General features: G+C 45.3%; 1 protein-coding gene across 1 annotated transcript in view; it reads right to left on the reverse strand.

The window, feature by feature from the left end:
* SNX31 (sorting nexin 31) overlaps nucleotides 1-18,740 on the reverse strand; it is a 30,986-nt gene extending 12,246 nt beyond the window's left edge. The window contains exons 1-5 of the mRNA XM_050709097.1: nucleotides 18,675-18,740; nucleotides 18,522-18,596; nucleotides 12,793-12,907; nucleotides 11,695-11,759; nucleotides 3,460-3,570 (exon numbers count right to left, since the gene is read on the reverse strand). Coding sequence (XP_050565054.1) covers nucleotides 3,460-3,570; nucleotides 11,695-11,759; nucleotides 12,793-12,907; nucleotides 18,522-18,596; nucleotides 18,675-18,740 — 432 coding nt within the window. The remainder of the gene's footprint in view (nucleotides 1-3,459; nucleotides 3,571-11,694; nucleotides 11,760-12,792; nucleotides 12,908-18,521; nucleotides 18,597-18,674) is intronic.
* Nucleotides 18,741-24,653: the final 5,913 nt, after the last annotated feature.

Below are 24,653 nucleotides of genomic sequence, written 5' to 3' on the forward strand. Positions count from 1 at the left end.
TAAAATACTACAAAAACATTAAGCCTCTATAAATGCAATATACAAAGCAATGTACAATGTTGCTGTCTGGCTTTGAAATTCCCTTGATCCACTGTAAAATTAACAAGGTTATCAAGCCCAAATTATTAGCGTTTTTAAAGCGTATTGGCAAATCCTTTCCTTACTCAAGGTCCTTATGCAAATTTCCTACCTGAAATGTCTCCTTACTTCTTCCACCCTATTAGCACCAACTTCCCTCTTTCCCAAATCAAAATTCCTATCTCCTTGCTGCCTCCAACACTTTTTTGCCTTCAGCATCTCCCACCCGACTCTCAGCCTCCGCAAGTCTCCTCTTGCAGGGTCTAAGGCCGGCTCTGACACTTCCCTTCCCCTGGAAGAACCGGTCCCAGCATTGCCCCGGGAGATGCAAACCCCATGGCAGAACAAAGCCAGCTGCCTTCACACAGCAACAGGTTACCCTGCGTTATCCAGCTCATGATAACCATGCACGGATGATGTGTGCTCTGCAGACAGGCTAATACGTAGCAGCTAGGAGGAGGGCAGCGATTATTGCTGCTACAATTAGGGAATGGGAGGAACCAAGGATGAGGCTTCAACCTTGCCCGTGCACACATACACACGTACTTACAGTGTGCAGAACCACTGTTGCTCCTCTTCTCCAGGTATGTGGCAGAAAACCCAGCAGAAATTTTCAAGCACAAGCCAGCCAGTTGTGTCGACAACATTTGGTTGCTACTAGCTTCACAATTTAACTAGCAATTGTTTACTATATGGGTCACAACAGCTGTTACAGACATCCCAGAGCCACAGTGCTAGAATAGTGCCAATATTGCAAAGGAAGTCGCAGTTTCACAAGTAAATGTCAGGGGACACAGAACAAGTAAAGGAGAAGCATGCAGAAAAGCCAAGACTTTCTAATTGCATGGTAACTTTTCACAACAGCGTACTACTTAAGACTTAAGCCAAGACTAGGCCATCACTTTTTACTACAGAGTTCAAGCTCTCTCACCTAAACTCTGCCAAAATCACAGAATCATTAAGGTTGGAAAAGACCTCCAAGATCACCTGGTCCAACCATCACCATACCGCCAATGTCACCCACTAACCCATGTCCCTAAGCACCACGTCCAACCTTTCCTTGAACACCCCCAGGGACGGTGACTCCACCACTTCCCTGGACAACCTGTCCCAATGCCTGACTGCTCTTTCTGAGAAGAAATGTCTCCTGATTGTTTTAATTGTTGAAGAGTAGTGCTTACATTGAGTCAAGGACCTTTCAGCTTCTGACACTGCCCTGCCAGCAAGGAGGCTGGGGGTGCAGGAGGAGATGGGAGGGGACAGACCCAGGACAGCTGACCCCATCTGGCCAAAGGGGTATTCCATACCACATGGTGTCATGCGGAACAATTAATATGGGGGGGGCTGGCCAGGGAGGGTGGGGACGGGACCAGCTGCTCGGGGATAGGTTGGGCATCAGTCAGCGGGGGGTGAGCAATTGCATTGTGCATCACTTGTTTTGTACACATTATTAGTAGCAGTACTACTGTCATTATTATTCTGGGACTTTGCTCCCCCAGCCTCTATCTACGGGTTTAGGGAAACGAAAGTCTTGGGAAGCCCAAGTAGCAGTGCAGACAGAGGCAAAGAAGTTGCTGAGTACCTCAGCCTTCTCCATGTCAGTCGTTACCAATTACTCAGATACAGGAACTCGCTCCTAATATAAGAAATTAGCCAGCCATAATCGCTTACACACTACTATTTTCACCCCTCAGTCTATTTTCACAAATGTTAAAGGCGCGTGGTGACCCTCGGGGACTCCTCCTGTCACCCCAGCGCAGCAGCCCGAAGGAAGCTGGGTCCTCTCTTGTGCTCTTCCTCCAGGCTCTGTGCACGAGATGCCACCTCTCGCACAGGGGCTGGGGGATGGGAAAGAAGCACTCACACAACCCCTGAGAATCGGCAACAGGAGTTCTTTATTGCCGGGACATCTTGCAGGTGAGGCTGCAGAATGTCCGTGGTGTTTGGTGGCTCCAAGCTAATGCTTGGGATGGAACCTGAGCGATGAGTAGGAAGCTCGCTGGGCACTGCTGCGACGCTGTTTCAGCGCTCGGATGGCAGGTAGCAAAGACATGCCGCGGTAGTTCCAGGTCTGCTCTGGCCGAGGTGGATCCACTTCCATTGGTTCTTCCACATCTGGTGGATCCATCTCCATGGGCTCCACAGTGTTTGGCAGAAGGACAAGCCAGTCCTTGCCCAGGACTGCCCAAATGGGATGCCTTCCATCAGGGATGTTTTCAGGCCAGGGTGCAGAACCAGGGGGTCGTCCAGTTCCACGCCGAGGTCCCATGCCACTGTCCAGTTGATTTCCATGCATGGGTTCAACGTTGCCATCTGTTTCACGGCCATGGCTGGGTCCCACACTGTGTTCTGGACAATTGGCATGCCTCCGCTCCATGTGGCTGTCTGCCTGGCGCTCCTGCCTTTGCCCCAAGCCACCGTTGTTCCAGTGGTTAGGCCCAGGCCCCCTGTCGCTGCATGTGTGAGGGGCCGGCCTGTTCCCTGCGTCGTTGCGTTGCCAATGTTACCGCCTGTAAGTGTCTGTGGGCTGCGCACCAGAGGTCCTTCGAGCACTGGTGTCAGTTGTGCTGCAGGCACTTTCCCTCTGCCCACGACACTTCTTCTCGTTAGGTGTGTTCCTTCTCGGTGCTTCCTTGGACTGCATAGCTGTCCTCAGACCGAGGAGGCCTGCCGCTCGCCTTGCTGTTTCTAGTCCTCTTCCTGCCACACAAGATGGCTGTCAGAGGGCCTAGAAGCTCAGCAAATGGTGGGCCAGCTGCAGGGGTCCTGTTTTATAGGGCCCAGAGCAAAGGCGGGGCAGTGGTGGCCACTGTGACCTCAGCAAGGCTCTGTGATGGAGTGGCCCACACGTGGCCAAAGGCAGCTCTGTTGGGAGCGGCCTGGAAGATGCCCTCACATGGAAGGGGGAGGGTTGGGTGGGCTGAGGGCCCCTTTTTTCTTTTTCAACCTTCATTAAGGTTGAAAGAGACCTCCAAGATCATCTGGTCCAACCATCACCCTACTACCAATATCACCCACTAAACCATGTCCCTAAGCAACAGGTCCAACCTTTCCTTGAACACCCCGTGTCCCCCAAAAGGAAAAATAAAAATTATTTTCTGATTCTATCATAAATGAAGGAAACTTTAAATTGACAGCAAAATGCCACAGAAAGAGAGGGAACATAACATTAGGGAGATATATTTATGAACAAGCATAAGAACCAGTGCTCATCTGCAAAATCAGGAACACCCCCAGCACAACAGAACCCTCAAAATCCACAGAATGTATTATTGTATTTCCTCAGATACGGAGTTTTACTCTTTCTTGACTGAAATGATCTCCATTTTTGCCCACTTCTCACAAATGGAAAATTTCCACACGATTCTAGAAACCCATTACCTGTAATATTCTTTCTGCAGTGTCTGATGTCTGGATATCAAGAGTAATATTGCTGCCATCAGCAAGGTAAACATCCAGAAATGCTCTCTGGGTTTGGATCTTAAATGTAGCCTGTTAGGTAGAAACAGAACATTGTTTTATTGCTTCCCATATTGCTGGCGTGCTTCTGAAGATGCTGATGCTCCATTTCTCTATTTACTCCAGCAAAATTAGCAATTAAAATCACTGTTTACTAAACAATAAGTGACTGAAATTACTGCTAGAGCTTGCAGATGACAAACAAAAAAAACAATCATGAAGAATAGCCAGTGGGAAGATATTGCAGAATCAAGGGAGGGTTCATTTTGATGTTAAGCTGAGCATGGGTTACTTCATGCCTGTGTCTGTAGGAACAATATAGTCACTATCCTAGGAAGCAGAGAGACTAAGAAGGGGAGGTGGATAAACAGCTATATGTGAATATTCAAAGCCTCAATCTTGCCAAAAGGAAAAATGCAGCCCTGTACCTGCAAACAGGAAAACCTCAAGTGAGATTAACGAGGTTATGATATCCTAATACAACAGAACCACTGCCACTGGAATACTCTGCAGTACCAGAGCCCAGGGTTCAAGAACACCACAAACGGGGAGAGGATGCAAAGAAGAAACCTAAAAGCACTATGAGGCCTGTTTTCTCACAACCTAAATAAGCGACCTCAGAGTTCTTTCTTATGTCTAGACATAAGAAAAACGTGATTTTCAATCTGGAAAACAAGTCAGATCCATTGGCTGTCAGCAAACGGTAGACACAGTGGGATTAGAAGTAAGACACATTTCTAACGGTGAGGTAGCACATGGGAATGGTGTGTTCTCCGCTCTCTAGATGATTTTCCATAGCTCAAACTCGGAAAGCCCCGTGCCATGCTATGCATGAGAACTCAGACTTACTTGTTGCAAGAGGAGAGACACTAGTTTGAGAATTCCCTTGGGGATGTGTCTGGATGAGGTGGCAGAAACTCATTGCTGCAGCTCCTTTTCCTGTTGACTGCCCTGTATCAGAGGACAACAATGGCCCTTCGAGCATTTTTATTAAGCAAGGAGAAATACTTCCCTTGAGATTCAAAGTGGAGGAAAATACTGTAATTGCACATACTGCACGCAACATTAAATTTTAATTTCTCATATCCACCTCTGCTAGCTGATGGAGGATACAGAAAACTCCCTGAGAGCTATTAGGTGTCAAATACTCTTGGTATCTTGCTGCAGGCTTCATGGTGCCTGTACATAGCAGCCTCTCCTGACCCCTGACATGTCAGCAGGAGCTGGTGGCAGGACTGGCATTTATGCTGTGTGCTCCGTTATCCATCCCGCTTTGGGTACCCTGGAGAACGTCCAGTCAACTCACTTCACAGATTCATCACTATTTTGGGTCAGAAATACCATATTCTTCAGTTACCTTGAAATAACTTAAATAAGCCAAATGCAAACAGAAGTTACCTTGAAATAACTCTTAAATAAGATCAAATGCAAATAAAATGTATTGTCTTCCAAACATCTGTTAAGAATATGTTAACAAAAGTTTGTAAAAAGATATATGTCAAGAAGAAAAAAAGTCTTGAAAAAAAAACACAACAAAACATTCTTATTTAAACAGACTTTCCACAGATTTTCCTAACACCCAGTATCTCACCCAGTATTTCAGATGCATATGCATCTGTTCGCATGCATTAAAAAACAGGAGAACTTCTTCTGAGGGCATTAGCCAATGCCCTATCGGAAGTCCTTCTGAAGATCCACTCAGATTTACTCTTTATTCCCAAACTAATTTCCTTCTTACCAGGAAACAGGACTGGTCATTCCTCTTAATTAAAAGAAGCAGTACTTTGCTTTTGTGGAGATATAATAGTCTCACACATCAGTGGTCACCTCCTCTGCTTACCTGAGGAATTAACTATTTTCCTCAAACTGGAAGAAACAAATGAAGGCAAAAGCAAAGGCTCACCATACACTGCAGTATGCGCTTCTGGGTGTGGGTCTGGCTGCTAACGTTGGAACCCAGAGGACACAGCGGACTTAAAGCATCTACTTCTACCAGATCCTCACCACTGCTGCTCTCACAGCCTGGGTACAAGCCACTTCGGCCACTGTGGCAGCCCATGGTCAGAGTGGCTAACATCACTTTACCCTTCTGCCACTCGGAGAGGGAGTCACACCTTGCACCACCCTGTTTGCCACCTCACTACTCCGCAGTGATAAGGGACAGGAGAAAAGCACGATCCAAACTTTGAGTTGCTTCCAAACAGCTTGAATTCTCCAAGAACACCATGCAGCGTATTGGTAAGCAGATTAATTTGAGGATCTACAATAAACGACTCATTAGAGAAAAGAAAATCTCAATTCCATCCAGAATAGTCTCATTAAGGATTTCTGCTTAATACTTAGGCTAGTGGTTTCCACAGTCTTCTTTTGCATCTGATTTAATTTCTCATGTATGACTGCACACTGAACTACAGGCACAGCTTCATCTCATGGTCCTAGGGACAAATTCCCTACTTCCTTATCTCTTAACTTTTGATAATATTCTCTTACCATGTCTATAGCACAGAAAATCAGAAGAATTATCTTAAACTGTTGAGTTTGGGCATTTTTCCCTCCTTTATCATATGTTTTACCCCAGAAAGCAAAATTGCCCATGCCAGAAACACTGCACATTGTTCAGTGTTATAAATATTTGTGTTTAGCCCCTTATCAGCAAAGTATTGTTAAGACCAAAAACTTACATAAAAACAAAAGGAGGAAACAGTGCAATCTGTAAGGCAGAAGACAGTATTAAATCAAGAAAGACAAATACAGACATGTCCCTAAAACAACATAAAAGAATCCAGAATAAGTCTAAAGCACATATGAAGGGAAGAGTGCTTATCAGCATTAGTGACAATCCATTTAGGGAGGGCACATGGCAGTTACAACCACTTCCAAAATGATCAGAAAAATACTTTTGAAAGAAGTTTGCAGCAGTGAATCAGAAAGGTTCAGATCTTCTCCCAAACTGCTGTTTTAGTTTTAGAAAAAGCATCAGCTCTCACTTCCATCTGCTTGCATCAGGCTCCAACATCTAAGAAAAATTCTTGTATTTTGGCAGCTGTACATGTCCAGTAGTACTCCACATTTCCTACACTTTTGGTCCTGAAATTCGGGAAACTTGCCATGTAACGAGAATTGCACACTTTCTTGCATTCCTTAATACTGCTTATTCAAATCTTCCCCTATTGCTGCCACTGTTACCGGTGGTAAAATCTCCTGAGACACCTGAACTGCTGCCTGCTCCCCACTTGCCTACCCCAGGAGGCTGAAGCACAGCTCCATCATTAATGTAATACAAAATCATACAGAGCTGCTCAGGGATTTGGGATTTTCTCTGGGGTTTGGTTTTGATGGAAAGAAAAGTTTTGCAAAAAAATGCCTATTGTATAGTTTCCCCACAGGAAACAAAACCAAAAACCAACACTTTCCTCCTAGTTTTCTCCCCAGAAAACAAAGTTAAATGATTCTCTTTTAACAGAAGTCAGCACTAAGCCAAACCCTCTTCAATGTCTCAAGGGCTTTGCTGCTCAGCTAAGAAGCATGGTCCATAGGAGGAGAAAGGGCATGAATGAAGGCTCTTAAGCACAATATCTTTGTAAAGAACAGCAGGTTAGGAGACTGAATTGAATCTTAATATCGAAACGAAAATAAAACAGACGTCTTTGAATTAAAGTTCTTCAGAACTTTCTGTGCTAGAGACATCCTCACCACAGCATGCAGCAAAAACTGGAAAGTACAGGGACTTCCCACACGAAATTCAGATTTCTGGCCAGCTGCACTTTTGAAATGGAAGTTCATAAATAAGAAGCCCAGCATGATTTGATAAGGAATAACATTTTTAGAGCAGTACTGAGATTGGAGATACTCAGCCTGACTTCTATTTGTGCGCACACAAATCCAAATATATTTGTGACTTACTGAGGGTGAGTACAGAGGAATATGTTACACGTGTGCATTCCCCCACCGCGTGCACAAACAGTGAGTGCATTACAATCCCTCAAGGAAACAGCGGCTGCCTGGTCAGAGACAGGGGCTCTACCTAAGAAAATGTAGCCCGTGATCAGAACAGCTTTGACTCCTGGTAACAACTGCAGATTTCTGGGTTACATTTTACATACACTCCCAACAGCATGCACACCACATCTCCCTCAAGTATTTAATCCCTGGCCTCATGCTTGCTCCCAGGAAGGAGAACTGCCTTATGTTGGAGTCCTTTGATAAAGGACCACATAGGAACACTGCTTTGCCTGTTATCAGACACTGTTTGGCTGTATTTGCTCAGGTACTCAGAAACTTTCCATCTGTGTTTTTGGCAGCACCTGAATACTTTTGTTCATGCTAAAGGCTGCTGCTTACCAGCAGCACAGACTGGAAGAGGTGATCAAACCAGGTAAAGAGGTCTCAGTGTTTTTCAGAAATGCATAATGACTGGCTGCACTCCCAGCCGCACCCCGAATATATCGCATTAATCCACGGATGTCCAACACAGAGACAGATCGTGCTCTCGGTTTACATTCAGGGATAGAGATGGTCTGCATTAAAACGAGGCTGATAGTGATGTACACACCTGCTCATACTTTCTCCTGATGAAAAAGAGCAGGAAGCGACACAGCCACAAAGGTCTCATCTTGTTAACGTTAATGACTTCCTGCAAGAACTGTGCCTTTTGTCATTAGGGGCTGGAGGCAGCAGGATATATGCTGAATCTGTCTCTCCGGCTTGCTCACTGGCCAAGTTTTCAGAGCCAAGACGAGGAGGGGGTAAGGGTGGCACATTATGAGTCTGGTTATTCAGCTGGACTACTCAGTGGTGCTGGTTAATCTTTCGGTGATGCTTGTTTTGAGCAAAGCATCCATTATGCAAAGCTGCTTCCACGAGCACCAGGAGCCCCGCGGTCCCATGAGGGTCCCCCGAGGAGATGAGGCTGCTGGTGAGACAGCCACAACATGCGTGCTATCAGGAGCAAACTGTGACAACCTACACAACTGGTGCTGAGCAAAAACGAGGGCCTAGGAGGCAGGGTTAAACTGCATGGGCTTGTCTCCGCTTGAAAAGTTCGCCCTGCTAGACGTGGTCAGGGGAATGCAGCAGGCTGGCATGATACTCAATGCAGATATGTCACCTCCAGCACTGTGTCAGCTGTGGTCCCCACACAGCACTCCCACTCTGTGGGTCTTGGCACACCCTTCACAACCCCATTCTGAAGTAAAACACAGGGCAAAAACCAAAAAGGCCTCAAGTTCAGCTTTTTTTTTTTTTTTTCCCTTTGCATCTTGTATTTTAGTCAGTGACTAAATATGCATACAAACAGCTTCACCTAGAAGCTAAATGCTGCTAAGACAAGCCAAGAAAATGAAGCTTCTGCAAGCACTAACAGACTGAGAGGACAGCTCTAATGAAATAGAGAAGTGAAGGTGAAAAAAAGTCAGCAGTATGCTAGACTAGATCTTGCCTAAAAAAATCAGTCTTCTTATTCTATTTAAACCGAAGCCTCGCATTATAAAAGCAGCAGTGTTTTTACTTGCAGACAGACCTGTGCTCAATAAATAGCTGCGGGGGCAGAGAAGTCATGGACCAAGTCCCACTCCTCATCACCTGCAGTGGGGTCTCTCTGCCACTTCTCCCACATCAGCTGGCAGGCTGCTTGTACAAGTGTGCATTAACTTGCTCCAGGTAGAGCCAGAGCCAGCCCACATCACTGATGGAAAGGGAGCCTGCTGTTTCATCACGTTCATGATGTTTCATTGAATCATTGATTAATCATCCCTCTTGTCATATAACAAAAAGAGCAAGTTTGAGGGGATTGCCTGGTTTTAGCACTCTGTAGCAGCAACACAAACTCTCACTGCGTTCACTCCTAAGCGCTGCCTACACGTCTTCAACATCAGAGAAGGAAAGCACAATGCAGAGGTACTTTAAAGACAAACATCACTCCACGTCTTTCAAAACTGTTACCGAAACTTTGTCACTCTGCCATAAAATGTTTCACAAGTCCCTTAATATACTAGTAGCTACGGGAACACACACACAACGAAGCCAGCCTGTTGAATGAGATTCCTTAATAGCCAAAATGAATACTTATTCAAACGTCTGCTGCACCAATTAAAGGCACTGTGCACAGCTAATGACAGTGGATGCGCTCACGTCTTTCGCAAAGTTATTTGATCTTTTGATCTCTCTTAGCAGTTTGTTCTTTGCCATAATGAAAGAACACAAAGCGCTGCTGCTATTTGTATTATGAAGCAGTAATTTGTGTAAGCACGACAATTATAAGCTGAAATTGTAAACTGAAAAAGCTGGAGAACTACTGTCTTTGCCAAGCAGGAAGCTTAGACGTTGTATGAGAGTTGTATGAGACGTTGTATGAAAACCCATTGTACTGCGGAACAGAAATTTGGGTTAATTTTATGTCTCGAGAATGTACTGACCTGGCACTAACATTTAAGGTATAATTCAGTGCCTACCTTGAAATCTGCTAAATAACTGACGGCTTTTGGCAGCACAATCATCACTTGCCTTAATAAGCATGCACATAACTGTAAGTCAAATAAGTCCTGCACACGTCCTGATCAAGGGTCGCCTCCCCTCACCAGAAGTGCCTGCATTAAAGAAAGAAACCTGGATGTACAGCATTATTTATGAAGGTATGTTAAAAGAAATCCACAATGCTGCCATGACAAAAACCATCTTTAGACACTGCAAATGTGCACTTTCAAAACTTAATTCTTGCCAGAACTTTGTTAGAAAAAGTCAATTGGCATTGTTTGAGGGAAAATTGCAGGCATTCCTGACAGATTTAACTTTCTGTAGCAGACCTGTTATCAGTCTAATCAAGACTAATTAAGACTCAACAGTAATGGCTTGGAGTTATCTTTCGGGCTATAACAGGCACTGGATCAGAACTGAAGAAGAGTGCTTCTCATGAAAGAAATTCTTAATGGGAAAGGGGCTTCTCATCCACTGGCTTGAACACTTTGGTACATCTGAATTTAAGAGACTGTAAATAAACTATTTCTTTTTATTTACAAAGTACATAGGGAAAATCTTTCTAGAATTTGTTAGGAATGTTTCTCCACAACATTTTCTACAGCTTTCCTGAACTCTCCTTCCACACCTTAATTGCATATAGAAGTCAAGAGGCCTTCAGACACAGAACTATTATTTGGTCCTTCAGAATTTCCCCTCCACAAAAACTCACTGGAAGAAAGGGTACAGAGACACTAGCAGCGTGCCACACACTTCCTAGAAAACTGAAGCAGCATCCTCTTCCTCCAAGTGCTGCTGGAGTTGCAGTGTGCCCATCCCTTGCAGAACACACTAGGCCAGGATGGAGCAGAGGATAAATATCCTCTCTCTTAGTATGCTCATTACTTGCAGCTCCACGCCGTGCTAGCTGAACTCATCAGCTGTCTGGCTGTGTCTGGGTAGCACAGGCAGAGCTTCTGGCCACTTGCAAAGCCAGGTGAACACACCTAAAAGTCCCTAAGGAATCACGACTGATTTCTGATTACACATTTACAACAGAGCTAGCACTACAGCAGAGAGTACATATGCTCATAAAACTTGATGATTATTCTCTCTTCTCCCCTCCTTCTATGCTTTTCCTCCAGCTCTCCATCCCTGCCAAAGAATCATACATGTCATGGGCCAAATTAAAGCAGATTTCAAAAGCCATCCGGGCTGCAGCAACCCAAATACACACCAGACTATGCCCATCACTACAGTTACAAGATAAGAGAACCTGACATTTCCACAGCAGTCATCAATATACTTATCAGCACAAAGTACTGACACAACCAAAAAGCATTTACAGTTGCAAAATCCAAGAGAGGATGTAATCCCTCTATTGAGCTCTCACAAAGACTCTTCTGGGAACTGTTTAGAGGCAAAAAAGATTCATCAGATATGCCACAGGACGTAACAACAAAGCAAACAGCTCTTTCCATGTGAGAAGCAAGTTTGTACATGAACAAAACAATAGCAATGCTACTATTATTGCCACCTAGGCTTCACAGAGAGCACACTGTCACCAGAACTCGTGGCTTTACAAGACTGATATGCTAAGAATGCAAGGAAAGGAAGATAGCAAAGGAAGCCTTTAACTCAGGAGGTAGGATAACATTTCAACTCTTTCATGTAACAAATTTTTTGGCTGAAGAACTCAAAACTTACCAGCTGTAGCTTTCGGAAAAAGTTTATGAAGACATCACTCTTGGTAATGTTTGCATCCAAAGTAACTGAAAAACAAGAGTTAAAGGAGAAAAAGAGGACAACAAACTTAGCCAAAAGAGAATAAACATGGCCATTGTCTGAAAAAAATTAGATGTATACAATATGACTGCTGGTTAAACTGTCAGTGCTACTTTATCCATTCTTTGGTTTCTGCACAGCTGTCTTTACGAGCCTGTTGTTAAATCACGTGAAGTCATGAACAGTGCAAGATATACATGGTGCTGTTCTCCTGAAGAGGGACTACACTAAAGTTCTTGGCCTCAACTCCATTCTCACTTATGGTCAGTAACTCTAAAAGGAACCATTGAAAACAAGACAGAGAGAGAGATTGAGAGAGAGAATCACTTCTTCAGGTAGTAAGATTTTCCAGACTAATCTTGAGTTTGCTTTGGAAGTCTTGACACAAAGTATTTGATGCCAGAGGCTATAAAACCACTTTAAACTCATCCCCTGCCACACACCCTTTTGGGGGGGAGTAGTCAAAATGTATGTTTTATTTATTTATTTATTTATTTTTTTTTTTAAATCTCTTGGCCTCTATGAAACTCACAAGCTACATTCCAGTGACCCTGCAGGCCTGGTTTATAACTCTGCTCGCTACACCTGAGATTGAATTTATCTACAAACTCTTTTATCTTGTTATAATTATCATGTCTGCCTGGCAGCCCTTGAAGGGAAGAGGTTTACTCAGAGCCCAGTTCCACGTTACACTCCCACCAGTCCAAGGGCCTGTCTTCTTTTTTGCCTTCCCCTTTTTCCTCCCAGGCACGAGTTATCACACCTGACCCTGTGCCAGCTGTGTGTGAAGCTGCACCTTTGTATTTTGAGAAAGCTGAAGAAGAAATTAAGAGGAAAAATATGATATGCTGGTGAATCAATGGACAGGACAAGGCTGCAACACTCAGCCCCTGCCTTTTAGGCACGTCCCTGCTCAGCTCAGTGTAGAAGGTAAAGCACCCTACGGTCACGTTTGTGGACGCATCCTCAGAGGTTTCAGCCCTGTGTGGCAGCTGATCAGGTTGTTACAGGCAGACTTACCGTTCTGAAGGTACTGCTCCAGCTGAGACCGTCTCTCATCTGCCATCGACTTGGTCATCGCCAGGTAAAACTTTGGAGGGAAAGCAGGCACAGTGCTCCCAAAAACCTGCCTCAGCTGCAAAACAGCCAAAGGAAAACTCTCCATCAGTGAAGGTGGTCATAGTTTCCAAGAAGCTTTTGATGCTCTGTTGTTTTGACAGGAGGTGATGCTGAGCTAGTGCAGATACCTGCTCAGCACCTCCCTGGTGGCCCTCAGGGCCCATTGCAAGGGCTAAATGGGAACCTTTGCCCGAACAGCCAACAGAAGACAAGCCCAAGAGAGCAGCCTCTTTTGATGGGTGTCTCGGTTTTAGCCCTACCACTTCCTTTGGAGCTCCTGCTTCAAGTCAGAAAAGTAGCATTGTATTAACCTTATCAGCTAGGTCTACTACACCTCATTGGCAAACACAATAAGGTTACAGAGGTCTTCTCTTTCCAATAAGTCCATATAGGATCTCTTTAACCTATCACAGAACTACAGATTAAAAACTTCATTAAAAAAAAAAAGTTGGTGACTTCTGCCACCTCAGGGGCTTTTATTATTTTGCTGTCTTTCATGAGATCACATAATATTGTCAATGAAACAGAGAATCTTTCAGAAACACAAACTATTTGAAAGATGGACTCTTCCTCCAGCTACATTAGCTGGCTAATAAGAGTATAATGTCTGTACAAACCTACCTCATTTATAAACAGACCTGAAAGGACTGCAAAACCACAATTACAGTATTGTACTAAAACATAAGACATTTCCAACGTAGGTTTGGGAAGTAGTTGGTCACTTGAAAGTATAAAGTCTCTGCTCTGACATTTTCCAACCTGTGGTCTTAAAGGGGACAGCAAGTTTGCATCAAGCATACTTCTGTTTATTGCATCTTCAAGTTAAGTGATGCTAAACTCTGCTGGATGTTGAGTTTCACTCTGACAGTACCATAGGTGAGCAGGCTACTTCAAACTTCTAATACTTTGTTTAGGCAAATTATCTCAAGACAAGAATAAGCTCTGCTTACTTTCCCAATATACACATTACTAAACACAACAAAAATCAGTTAGCCTGTCTGGAAACCTTCTTTCACCTAAATCAAAACCATCTGGCATCCGATCAGTAAACTGACACTCCTATAGCATGTGGAGACATTACTACTAATTAAATTTTCAGCACCAGTATTCAACTCAGCAGTCAGTGTCACTAAATCCTGTGAGCTGACTTCTTCCTCCGGGCCCAGCTGCCCAAGTCTTTTGCATGATTCCAGCAGCTGAAGCTTGGAGAAGACAAAAATGTTTACTTGTGCAAAAATTAGCAATACCTTCTCCCACTTGTCAGATAGAAAGAGAAGTCAGGCATACCCTCACAGCTCCACTTTCCCTACATTGGCAACACGTTGCTGTTTCTGAGTTCTTGATTACTAGATACGTGTGAATTGCTCCAAGATACACAGCACAAAAGAGTTAGATAGCACTACATGCTTTGGTTTTATGGAAAGCTAACAGTAATAGCTGCTATAGAGTGCTTTTTATCTTCAAAGTCCTTCACGTATGTGATCTTCCCCCAGGAGTGAAAAATATTATCTCTGTTCTACAGGCTGGCAAAGTGAGGAGCTAGAGCAAATTTGCCAGGAGCTGGAGCCACAATCACTACCAGGACGTCCTCTCTCCTCCCTCTCTGTTCAGGCCATGCCTCCCCTGCAAAGCTGCACTATCTGTTATCACCCGTCTGCACAAACCGAGACTCTGGCCTATATATTTTTTTTTAATAAAGAAAAAAAAATCATCTCCGTGCTGGCTGCTTGGCAAATTTCTTGAAATACAGTTGTGTGTCCTCAGGATCAGGGCTACAGAGAAGAGAAGCTTCTCCCTGCCAATTAGACTTTTTCATATGTCAAGGAGTTACAGAAACACGACCCTAAATTCTGAAGTTTTCACAGACCCAACAGCCCAGGCTACATTTCACATGCAAGCCAGCACCAACATAGAATCACAGAATCATTAAGGTTGGAAAAGACCTCCAAGATCACCTGGTCCAACCATCCCCCTACCACCAATGTCACCCACTAAACCGTGTCCCTAAGCACCACGTCCAACCTTTCCTTGAACACCCCCAGGGACGGTGACTCCACCACCTCCCTGGGCAACCCGTCCCAGTGCCTGACTGCTCTTTCTGAGAAGAAATGTCTCCTCATTTCCAACCTGAACCTCCCCTGGCACAACTTGAGGCACAGAACACCACACCTGGTGGTGCCAGGCACCAACAGCCTGCGCATTGCTGCCCTGCCAGGCCAATGCCACTGCCAGAGTCAGGTCCTCCTCCCCCAAATCTGCTTCACACCGTTCTTCCTTAAGTCTCTGTGTTTGTTTCTCCAACCTAAAGCCACCCAACACAAGACGCGCGTCTCAGCCCCGTGTGCCAGGTTGCCCTGCACACTGCAGCTGTCTCTTAGCTGGACCTAGTCGACCAGCCACATACTTCCAAGTCCTCCTGCCCACAGGCTGTCCAGGGGGAGATCTCTCATTCTTCAGCCTCCCTGTATCTCTGGCAAAGTGGCTCCTTTGCAGGCACTGTGTGCATCTCCTGCCACCACTGCACAGCAGCAGGCTGAGGCAGTCCTGCCTCGCTGCCCAGCGCTGGGCACAGCCCCACTGCCAGCTCCCCACCACAGGGCAAGAGCCAGGAGCAGGAATGCCCACAGGACTACAACAAGCAGCTTGGTTTTTGCTGTGCTGGGAGCCCAGGTAGGATGCTCCAGCCTTGTAGAGGAGTATTTATTCTTCCTCCACAACTTCCACCTCAAAGAGCCACAGATAGAGCAGCTTCCCTAAGTATGACAACTTTAAAAGCTAATCTCTCCAAAAAGGGGAGTAAAGACACGTGCTACAGTTGGTGCTGTTTCTTTTTCATCTTTCTGCAATAAATTATTTCCTCCTCAGCAGGAGGCATCATCAGTTTGAAAGTGTAATTGAATTAATCACCTCTTACTTGGTCAAATCCCATCAGTTTGCTTTTGGGACAGGTTCTGCCTATGCTGTACAGACGAGTCCTTTCACCCAGGACCACACTCCATCATCGGTGTGCTGATGCCAAAGTCAGACAGAGCACCAGAAACGAAACTGCTAACCCAGGAAAACAGAGCAACACTGTAACTGTAAAACTGTCGCAGATGGATTATATAGAGTGAGCAGGGCTCTGGGCATTGCCTTTTCAGTTACCTGATTAAATAGAAGAAAAAAAAAAAAAAAAAGAAAAGAAAAATAAGGAGACACCGTTCTAAGATTAAAAATGATTAAAACATGTTACAACCAAAGACATACATGGATATATGCAGAAGCTGTCAAGCTCTCAAAGGTACTTAATGTCAGGTGTGCCTGACGCTGCCACTCCTGCTGAAGCTGCCCCCAGTCACTTGCAGAGAGCGGCTGCACAGGTCTTGGCTTAGCAAGAGCAAACAATAGGGAAGGCTGCCTAACAGGTATGGCATTTGTCCTGGCAAAGGGAGCCTGGCCCTCCTGTTTTCCTTCCTACTGCTAGCATTTAACACCTAAATGTTCAGACAGAGGAGTTTGGGACACCTGGGTTTCCCACAACTGAAAGCCCTAGCTCCTAAAACAAGAGGAGGAAGGGGAGAAGGCAGAGCCATGACTTACAGCCAACGCAAAGCCCCAGCTCCCATGGGATGGGCAAGGGAGTAAATCCTCACATGACAGATGTTTTCTGGCAACCCTCAGTTGAGTGCAATGCACTGCTCTCCTCAGCAGTTCTGACTGCCCACCCTGAGCAACTCCTAAGCAAGATCTCTTTTAGGATATCATTTCTGGTTGTTCGCACCTTCCTGTGTACCACTCGCCTTGGGCACTCTGCTTAGGGCTGTGAATCCCCTTTGGTAATAAGACACCTCAGGGTAAGGAAACGTGGCCCAGACTCTGCATGGCTGCACCTCCCCGTTCAGCAGTGCTTGCAGGGCCTCGTACATGCTGTTATGCTATGCCATCTACTACTGATTCCTGAACAGTTGCTCCCTTCAGGCAGTCCTTTTGTAGAGAGCAACTGCCCTGGGAGGCAGCAAGGAACGGGTTATGGGAATGCCAAACAAGCACTCGCAATATATAAAGGGATAGAGGGGAGGCAAAGGCATAGCAAGAGAAAAGGGACAGGTAAGGCACAGCATCAGGAAAAAAGAAATATATTTATTTCTGGTTTTGCATCACAGTTTAGAAGAGGAGCTTCTAGAGGTAAAATGGCAGAGCTTTAGAAATCACTGCACTGAAGGCGATCAGAGGTGCAACAAATAGAGCAGCACATCCAACAAAGGCCAGAGACAAACCTTCCAGAGAAACGTTCAAGCAATACTGTCAGGTATAATCATACAAAAAATCTGTCCACAAGGAAAGCTGATTTGTAATTTGTGCCCTGCATCCACCACAGAATTGTTGCTTCCATGAGACTTTGTGGCCACTACGTGTGATCTGGTCAGGAAGCTGAATTACCCTGTCCTGGAGTTTAAGGTGTCCTCTTTGTCCTTATTGTTCTACCTTAAGAGAATATTCCAATTAAAATAAGGAGAAAATGACATAATAACTGTAAACAAGCAGCCTCACATAACTACAGGGAGGACAATTAAGGGACAGAAGTGTACTGCTAAGCCCCAAGACCAAGTGTGGCAGCTACCAACAGCAGGCCTGAACAAATTAAAAACACAAACTTGCTAATGAGTTGTAAAGTCCATCATGAAGGTAAACTGTCAGTTACAGGGGACAAAGAGAAGGGAAAGATTTTGCTGAGAGTACTAATGAAGCTCAAACCTCGAGCAAGAAATGGTAAGTAAGTCTTAAAGAAAAAGCAAACAAAAAGCTGGCTGATTACTTGAGATATGTTATCCGAAATGCTCCATTAACCAAAGCAAAATATTACTGTCAGAGCTCCCATAGGGAAAAGAATTGCAGAGCTGGGACACGAGAGCACGCTTCAGCAAACATCGCTTCCAGGGGTAGCCCTGCTCCTGACCCCTTCTTGACTACACTTCAGCGGTGCCACTACAACTGCGTGTGCCAGCACACAGATTTAGGAGAGGTGGACGGGTCCCCCTGGCTGGCAGAGCTGCTCCCAGGAGGTCCCGTCACTGAAACTGGAGGCTGGTAAAAAGAAGAGCACCCACTTAGCCCAGCGCCAGGAGCAGGGCTAAGAGAAGCAGGGCTGTGGAGGTTAAGTTCAGGCTGCGCAGAGGGGATGTCAGCGGGGACCCAGGCTGGTGGAAGGAGTGGGAGGGATCGCACTTGGAGGATTTTGCCAAGGGCTGGCAAAGGCTAGAGGGATCAGGTTAGCACAGTGACTGCTGGCTGGCCAGCCTGCTTCCACTGAAGAGCTCAACGTCACGTGCTCTTTGCTCCTCCTAACAACACCAGGGGGAAAATGGAGGGGAAAGGGACTGAGGCCAAAGGGATAAGAAACAAAACAACAGCAAAGAGAGACATCGTCATGCGGACTCACCCAGGAATAATCACTGGGACCACACAGCATCCCCCACTGCTCCTAGGGCTGCCCCAGGCCCCCTTACACAGGACAGGGCCACCCCCAAGGGGTGTGCGGGTGCACTTCAAGCCAGAGGATCCCACCCTTGGGATTTCCCCAGCCATTTTCTCCAGAGGAGTGGTGTCAGGGGAAGGAGGCTGAGGGGAAGAGGCTGAATCCCAGCCCTCACCTGCTCATCCCAGTGGTGCAGCTGGCGGTACCGAGCCTTGCCGAGCAGGAAGCCCTCCAGGAACAGGGAGTAGAGCTGCAAGCACAGAGCTGTCAGAGCCGTGACCAAGCCCCCCACCATCCACCTACACACCCACCCTGGCCCCAAGCCCACCACATAGCGGCCCCCTCGCCCCTCCCGCAGCTCCTCAGTGGCGGGGATGCTGAAGTGCAGCTTCATGGCTGGGGCAGGCCCTGGCTTGGCTTTGGGAGGGAGCATGAGCTGAGGAGCAGGGCTGGTGCCACCCAGCAGGGCCTCAGGAGGGCCAGGGGTGAAGCTGGGGTGAAATTAAAGGTTAATGAGCGTGGGGCAGTGCTCATGGGGAGGGCTGTGCCCACGCCCATCATGGGGCCGGGAAACCTGAGGCCAAAGGCGTAACAGGGTTAGAAGCAGGTTCAACTCTGCCCTGGGACGTTTTGTCTATCGCTAATTACGTTAAGGATAAAGGCAAGTTTCACTCGCCCTATTTCCTAACTTCTCTTCTGCGAATTTCTGCTACTACTGAGGAAAAGACACTGTCACAGCCAGGACTTTGTGCGTGAGTGGAAGCACTCGTAGCCTTACGCAAGCAGTGCTCCTGGAGACACAAAACGAGCTAATCAACATGGTGGTAACACAGCTGAAACCCTGCTCCTGCTAATTGGCACACAGTACTTTGGTTTCACCAAAAAGCTCTTTGTAAGAGGAAAAAAAAAGTTTTGGAAAGGCTATGATTCATTTGATGACCTGAGGAAAACCCCTTCCCAGTGGAACAAGGTTTTGTACATATTTTTCAGAAAGTAAAACAAACTGTGGAAATTCTAGAGAAAATGGAGAAGAGTAAGGCAAATAACATTGTGTAACATGTTTGATAACTCGATTTGTTTTTCTCCTTCATCTGTGCAGCCGAATATAACCAGTCTGACAACTTCTGGAGCACCCACGCAACCGCCCTCTTACAGAGCCGGCTTTGCAGATCCCAGTGTCACAGCTGCCCCGTTGGACCTGGAGGTGAGGCACCTGCACCCTGGGGAGCTCTGGCAGAGTCTTCCTTCCTCTCCCTGCATGCATCCTCATTCACATCCCAAGTCACTTTGGAAATCCACATCTCCACCTGGGAGGTAAGGTAGCTGTGTAAGGAGTTGGATGGCAAAATGTAAGGTATAGGCAGACAGAGGAAAGATTTATGTACCAGGCCATAGGCTGGAGTTTTCCCCTTCTGCTGTCATTCTAGGTTGGTGGTTTTTTCTCATCTGCATGACTCTGGTTCCTCTCTGGAAAACCACAGGAGAGGAAACCAAGATACCTTTGGTGGCAGATCTCTCTAACAGAGGCAAGAGAGAGGATGAAACAAGCTTCTCCTTACAGGTGTGACAATGCAATATGTTTAGGGCCCACTTTTGATACTGGCTTCAGGTTTAACGTAGACTGTGTGTAACCCACAGTCCTTGTCAATGCAGTGTGACACAAACAGCTAACCTTCCCAGGGCATCACTTTTGTTTTTTGAGTGCTCAGACATTACATGGAACACTTTAAACTATGCTCAGAGCTATCAAAAAAGTGTGTATCTCTGGGCAGCTAGAGCCAGCTGGACTGTGACTTGATTAGGGATGTTTCTTTAGCAGGTTACCTGGGGAGCAGGAGACTATTTGGCTGCTGCTCTTAGTACATAATGTGCAACAGGCCCATTATGTTGGCCAAGCTTATCACTTCCTTTTTTTTCCTTAATGATTACATTCAATCCCAATTCAATAAGTGAGAAATCTAAGAAATGTTTCAAATTATTTTATTTTTGAAAAATATTCTTTCTTTTGTTCTTGTTGCCCTACTCCTTGAAAGGGTGCTTCGACTATACATGTACCTTGTAGTCTTTGTGTAGCCAAGAATATTTGTTTCAAAATTGCATGCACTGCTGCATCCTAAGGACTTGTAACCCTGCCAGCTGCATTTTCATTTGGGTACAACTAACATCTGTCATTATCAACTACATCCTACAGAAGGTAAGATGGACTAAAAGCTTTTCTTCACATACTTGTAGCGCATGGACCCGTTCCCAAGTGATGGTGGTTATGCTGCTGGCATGCTGAGGCCTCTGCCTGCCTTGTTGAGGAGTTGTATCTGTGGTTTTTTGTTGATTTTTTTTTTTTTGGTGTGTTCCTCCTTCTGTCATATCAAATGAAGAAAAAACTGTGAAGAAGGGAGGCAGTGAGATACAGGGCTCAGAAGAGACAGGATCCCAAATGAAAATTGCCAGCCAGTGGGAGTAATGTGTAGAAGGATTTCTTCAGTCTTGACATGAAAACAGAGAGGTCCTGTGTCTAGACAGACTCCCTTTGCTAGCTCTGGAGTTGCAGATCCTTTTTAAGTCAGCATGCTGCCTTTGAGACTCCATCAAAGACCTGAAGCATTTTCAGCAACTCCAATGGAAAAATCACTCACAGAAACGGAGCTTCCTGCTTAATCCCAAGTAACATGGTCGGAACTGCTGGTGATGGAGAGCTTTGTGCCATGCCTCCAACAGCTCAGTGAATTGTGGTCCTAAGGACAGAACTCTCTGCAGGCTCCCTTTAACACATCAGTTTGGACAACAACTCTGCAATAAACCATCCCCCTTCACCCCACAAATTATCCAAGTTACTCGAAGCAGAAACACGTCTAAGAATTCAGAAAGCCCTTTTGCTAGGAATCCTAGTCCAAAACAGTAAGTGACCTTCTTTCCACATTGTGTTTGTTGTCCGCAGAAATTATTAACGATGCTCCTGAGAAGGACGTGCATGTAAGTAGAAGGACTGAAGATCTCACTTGTTTAGTTTTTCAAAAGCAAGCATATAACCAATACAAACAGGCACTTTTAACACTGCCTGACACAGGAACATCTTGATTTCCACCACTTTGTCCTCTTAGGAGGACATGTACCCCAGCACCCAATGAAATCCAAATTTCTTGGCCTTCTCTAGAGCAGCAAAGACAATGTGTGCAATCCAAATTGCCTCTGTACCAAACCTTGGATTTAGCTGCACATAAAGACATAGCCTACTTGGGAGAGCTGAGGGTGAATACAGCATTCATTCATTCAAATCACCATTCATTTCAAGAGCAGGCTTTTGGCCGCTGCTAAATTCTGAAGTGTTTGCTGTGGTTAGAGAATGGAAGAGGGAGAAGGAATGAAGGAACGAAATACCAGAGGATTCAGCAAAATCAGCTTAGTGCTGAGCAGTTGCAGGGCTGCAGAGGATCAGCATAAGCCTCTGACACATGCTATGAGGGAATGCATAGCAGAAGGAAGTGACTGCCAATTAGACTGCCTTTAACCCAAGGGAACAACAATATTCTACCTCTGCCGAGTAAATTGACTTTTCTGTGTGGTGAATTGTTTAAATTTAACAGTAGTACTCTAATGAAACATTGATAGAGACGCTAACAAAACATAGTTCGCTATCTCTAAGACCAAAAAAAAAATGTAGATCAAATAGAAGACATCGATTAAATGTCTGTGATATACAGTGAGGAATTGCCATGTAATCAAGAGTGGGATGAAAAACCTAACAGACACAGGGTTTCATTTCCTTAAGTCTTCATAACCTCAGCAGAATTGCCTCACTATTTCCTTCTGTTACAGAAACTACCTAGTATTTCAGGCTGGTACAGATACTAATGCTTGACACACCCACAGAAGACTGGTGCAAAGCTGGAAGAATTCATTTTTTCCTCCTTTTTCTGTTTCCCCACATGCAAAAGGTTAAATAATTTGCACATTCTTACAGAATAAAAAAAAAACTTGGTTTAACTCCTGCAGGCTCACTGAAGTCACATTATCTCTTATCTGGGGAAACAAGAACTGAGGCAGGCTCTTAAGTTTCCTGCTAGGGCCCTTAAACACCTGCAAATAATTTGGTTTCTAGGTCTACCTTTTGACATCATGCAATTCTTCAACACATTATGGTGCTAAGGATTTTTAACTTTTAAAACCATTTCCAAAGCTTTAATGGCTTTTATAATTGACATCACAAAGTTGTGCATTCAGCCTCTTATCATACACATTTCTTGTTTGAACTGCCTCCTTTGTAGGACTTACCAACCAATTTCAAAATTCTTAATTGCAGTCCCACACTGCAGCAAGACTGGAAACTAAAGGGCAACCCCATCTGCCTCCATCAGGACAGGAGTGAACATAACAATTGTGCAAGCTTACCTTAACACTCCTTTAGTGAAGTGGGAAGTAAAGGATTCATTTATGCCAGACCACCTCTCTATGCTATGTTTATTTCTCAAATTCACTTAACAGAAAAAAAAAAACCCACAAATTCTGAAGATCTCTGAACTAGGGGAAAAATAAAGTCTAATTTTTCAATTTATTTTTTTGGGGTGTGGGGACGGGATGCACACAATGACATCAGAAAGCATGCTGTAGGGCTTTAAGATTACAGCAATAGGTTCAGAAAACACTGGCCTCCTCCCCCATAAAACAGACTTCAGATAGCATTCTGCAAATAACTCACTAACTCCTTCTGTGACTCTGCAGAAATCATATCCTGTAAATACAACCACTGGAACCCAGTGGGTTGCAGTGTTTAAGGATCATGCTCTCCTCCCTGGGTAGATCTTTTTAAAGCAAAGATGCTAACTTTGCTACTTCCTTTCTCCCCCCCACTTCATCAGTTCTGCAGAACTAGTAAACACCAAAACTGGGTAGAAAATGCCTCTCATTCTGCAAGTTTGCAGAAACTATAGCCTTAAAGGTAGGGGAAAGGAAGCAATGCAGCAGCTGTAGGGTAACCCATCTGTAGATGGACAACTTCAACGTATCTGTTAACATACACAGTGAAAGAAGTTTATCAAAGACTTTCGTTACTTTCTCCCTAGGTAGCTGATCACAAAATTAACTTCTTGCAAAACTCTTGACCTCAGTAAGGTCCTGTATCAGGTTAAAGGCAGCTCACAAACTAGTATTTTTATTCAGTTTTGCCATGTTTGGTTATTTAGTTGGACATTTTTGGTGCACACAGGCTGAACTGTAGCTCCTATCAGGCCAGAGTGGAGAATCATGGAATAACCAAATCACTTAGGTTGGAAAAAATCTTGAAGATCTGGTCCGACCTTTAACCTATCACTGCAAGTCCACCATTAAACCATGTCACTAAGCCCTACAAGTTTTCTGACGGCCTCCAGGGATGGTGACGACTACTTCCCCGGGCAGCCTGTTCCAATACTTCACAACCCTCTCAGTGTAGAAATTTCTCCTAATATTGAAACCAAACCTCCCCTGGTTCAACTTGAGGCCATTTCCTCTGGTCTTATCACTTGGTGCTTGGGAGAAGAGACCAATCCCCACCTCACTACAACCTCCTTTAAGGGAACTGTAGAGTGTCTCCCTTGAGTATAATGTCTCCCCTGAGCCTCCTTTTCTCCAAGCTAAAGGACCTCAATTACCTCAGCCGCTCCTCGTAGGACTCGCTTTCTAGACCCTTCACCAGCTTTCTTGTCCTTCTTTGGACACGCTCCAAGACCTCGATGTCCGTCTTGTAGTGAGGGGCCCAAAACTGAACACAGTATTTGAGGTGTGGTCTCACCCAAGCAGACTACATGGGGACGATCACCTCCCAGGCAGGTCCTGCTGGCCACACCATTTCTGATCCAAGCCAGGATGCTGTTGGCCTTCTTGGCCATCTGAGCACACTGCTGGCTCATATTCAGCTGGATATCGACCCCCAGGTCCCTTTCTACCAGGCAGCTTTCCAACAACTCTTCCCCCCAGCCTGTAGCATCGTATGGGGTTGTTGTGCCCCAGGTGCAGGACCTGGCACTCTGCCTTGCTGAACCTCATACAGTTGGCCTCAGCCCACTGATCCAGCCTATCCAGAGCCCTCCTACCATCGGGCAGATCAACACTCATGCCCAACTTGGTGTCATCTGCAAACTTACTGAGGGTGCACTCGATCCCCTCCAGATGATGGTAAGGATATTGAAGAGAACTGGCTCCAATGCTGAGCCCTGGGGGACACCATCAGCAACTGGCCTCCAACTGGAGACACATTTCTTTCTTCACTATTATACAACAGATCAGATTGAGACCAATCTACCTCCCCCCCTTCCATTCTATTTTTAAAATTGTA

The sequence above is a fragment of the Cygnus atratus genome, chromosome 2, assembly GCF_013377495.2.
Source record: "Cygnus atratus isolate AKBS03 ecotype Queensland, Australia chromosome 2, CAtr_DNAZoo_HiC_assembly, whole genome shotgun sequence".
In the NCBI taxonomy this organism is placed as follows: Eukaryota; Metazoa; Chordata; class Aves; order Anseriformes; family Anatidae; genus Cygnus; species Cygnus atratus.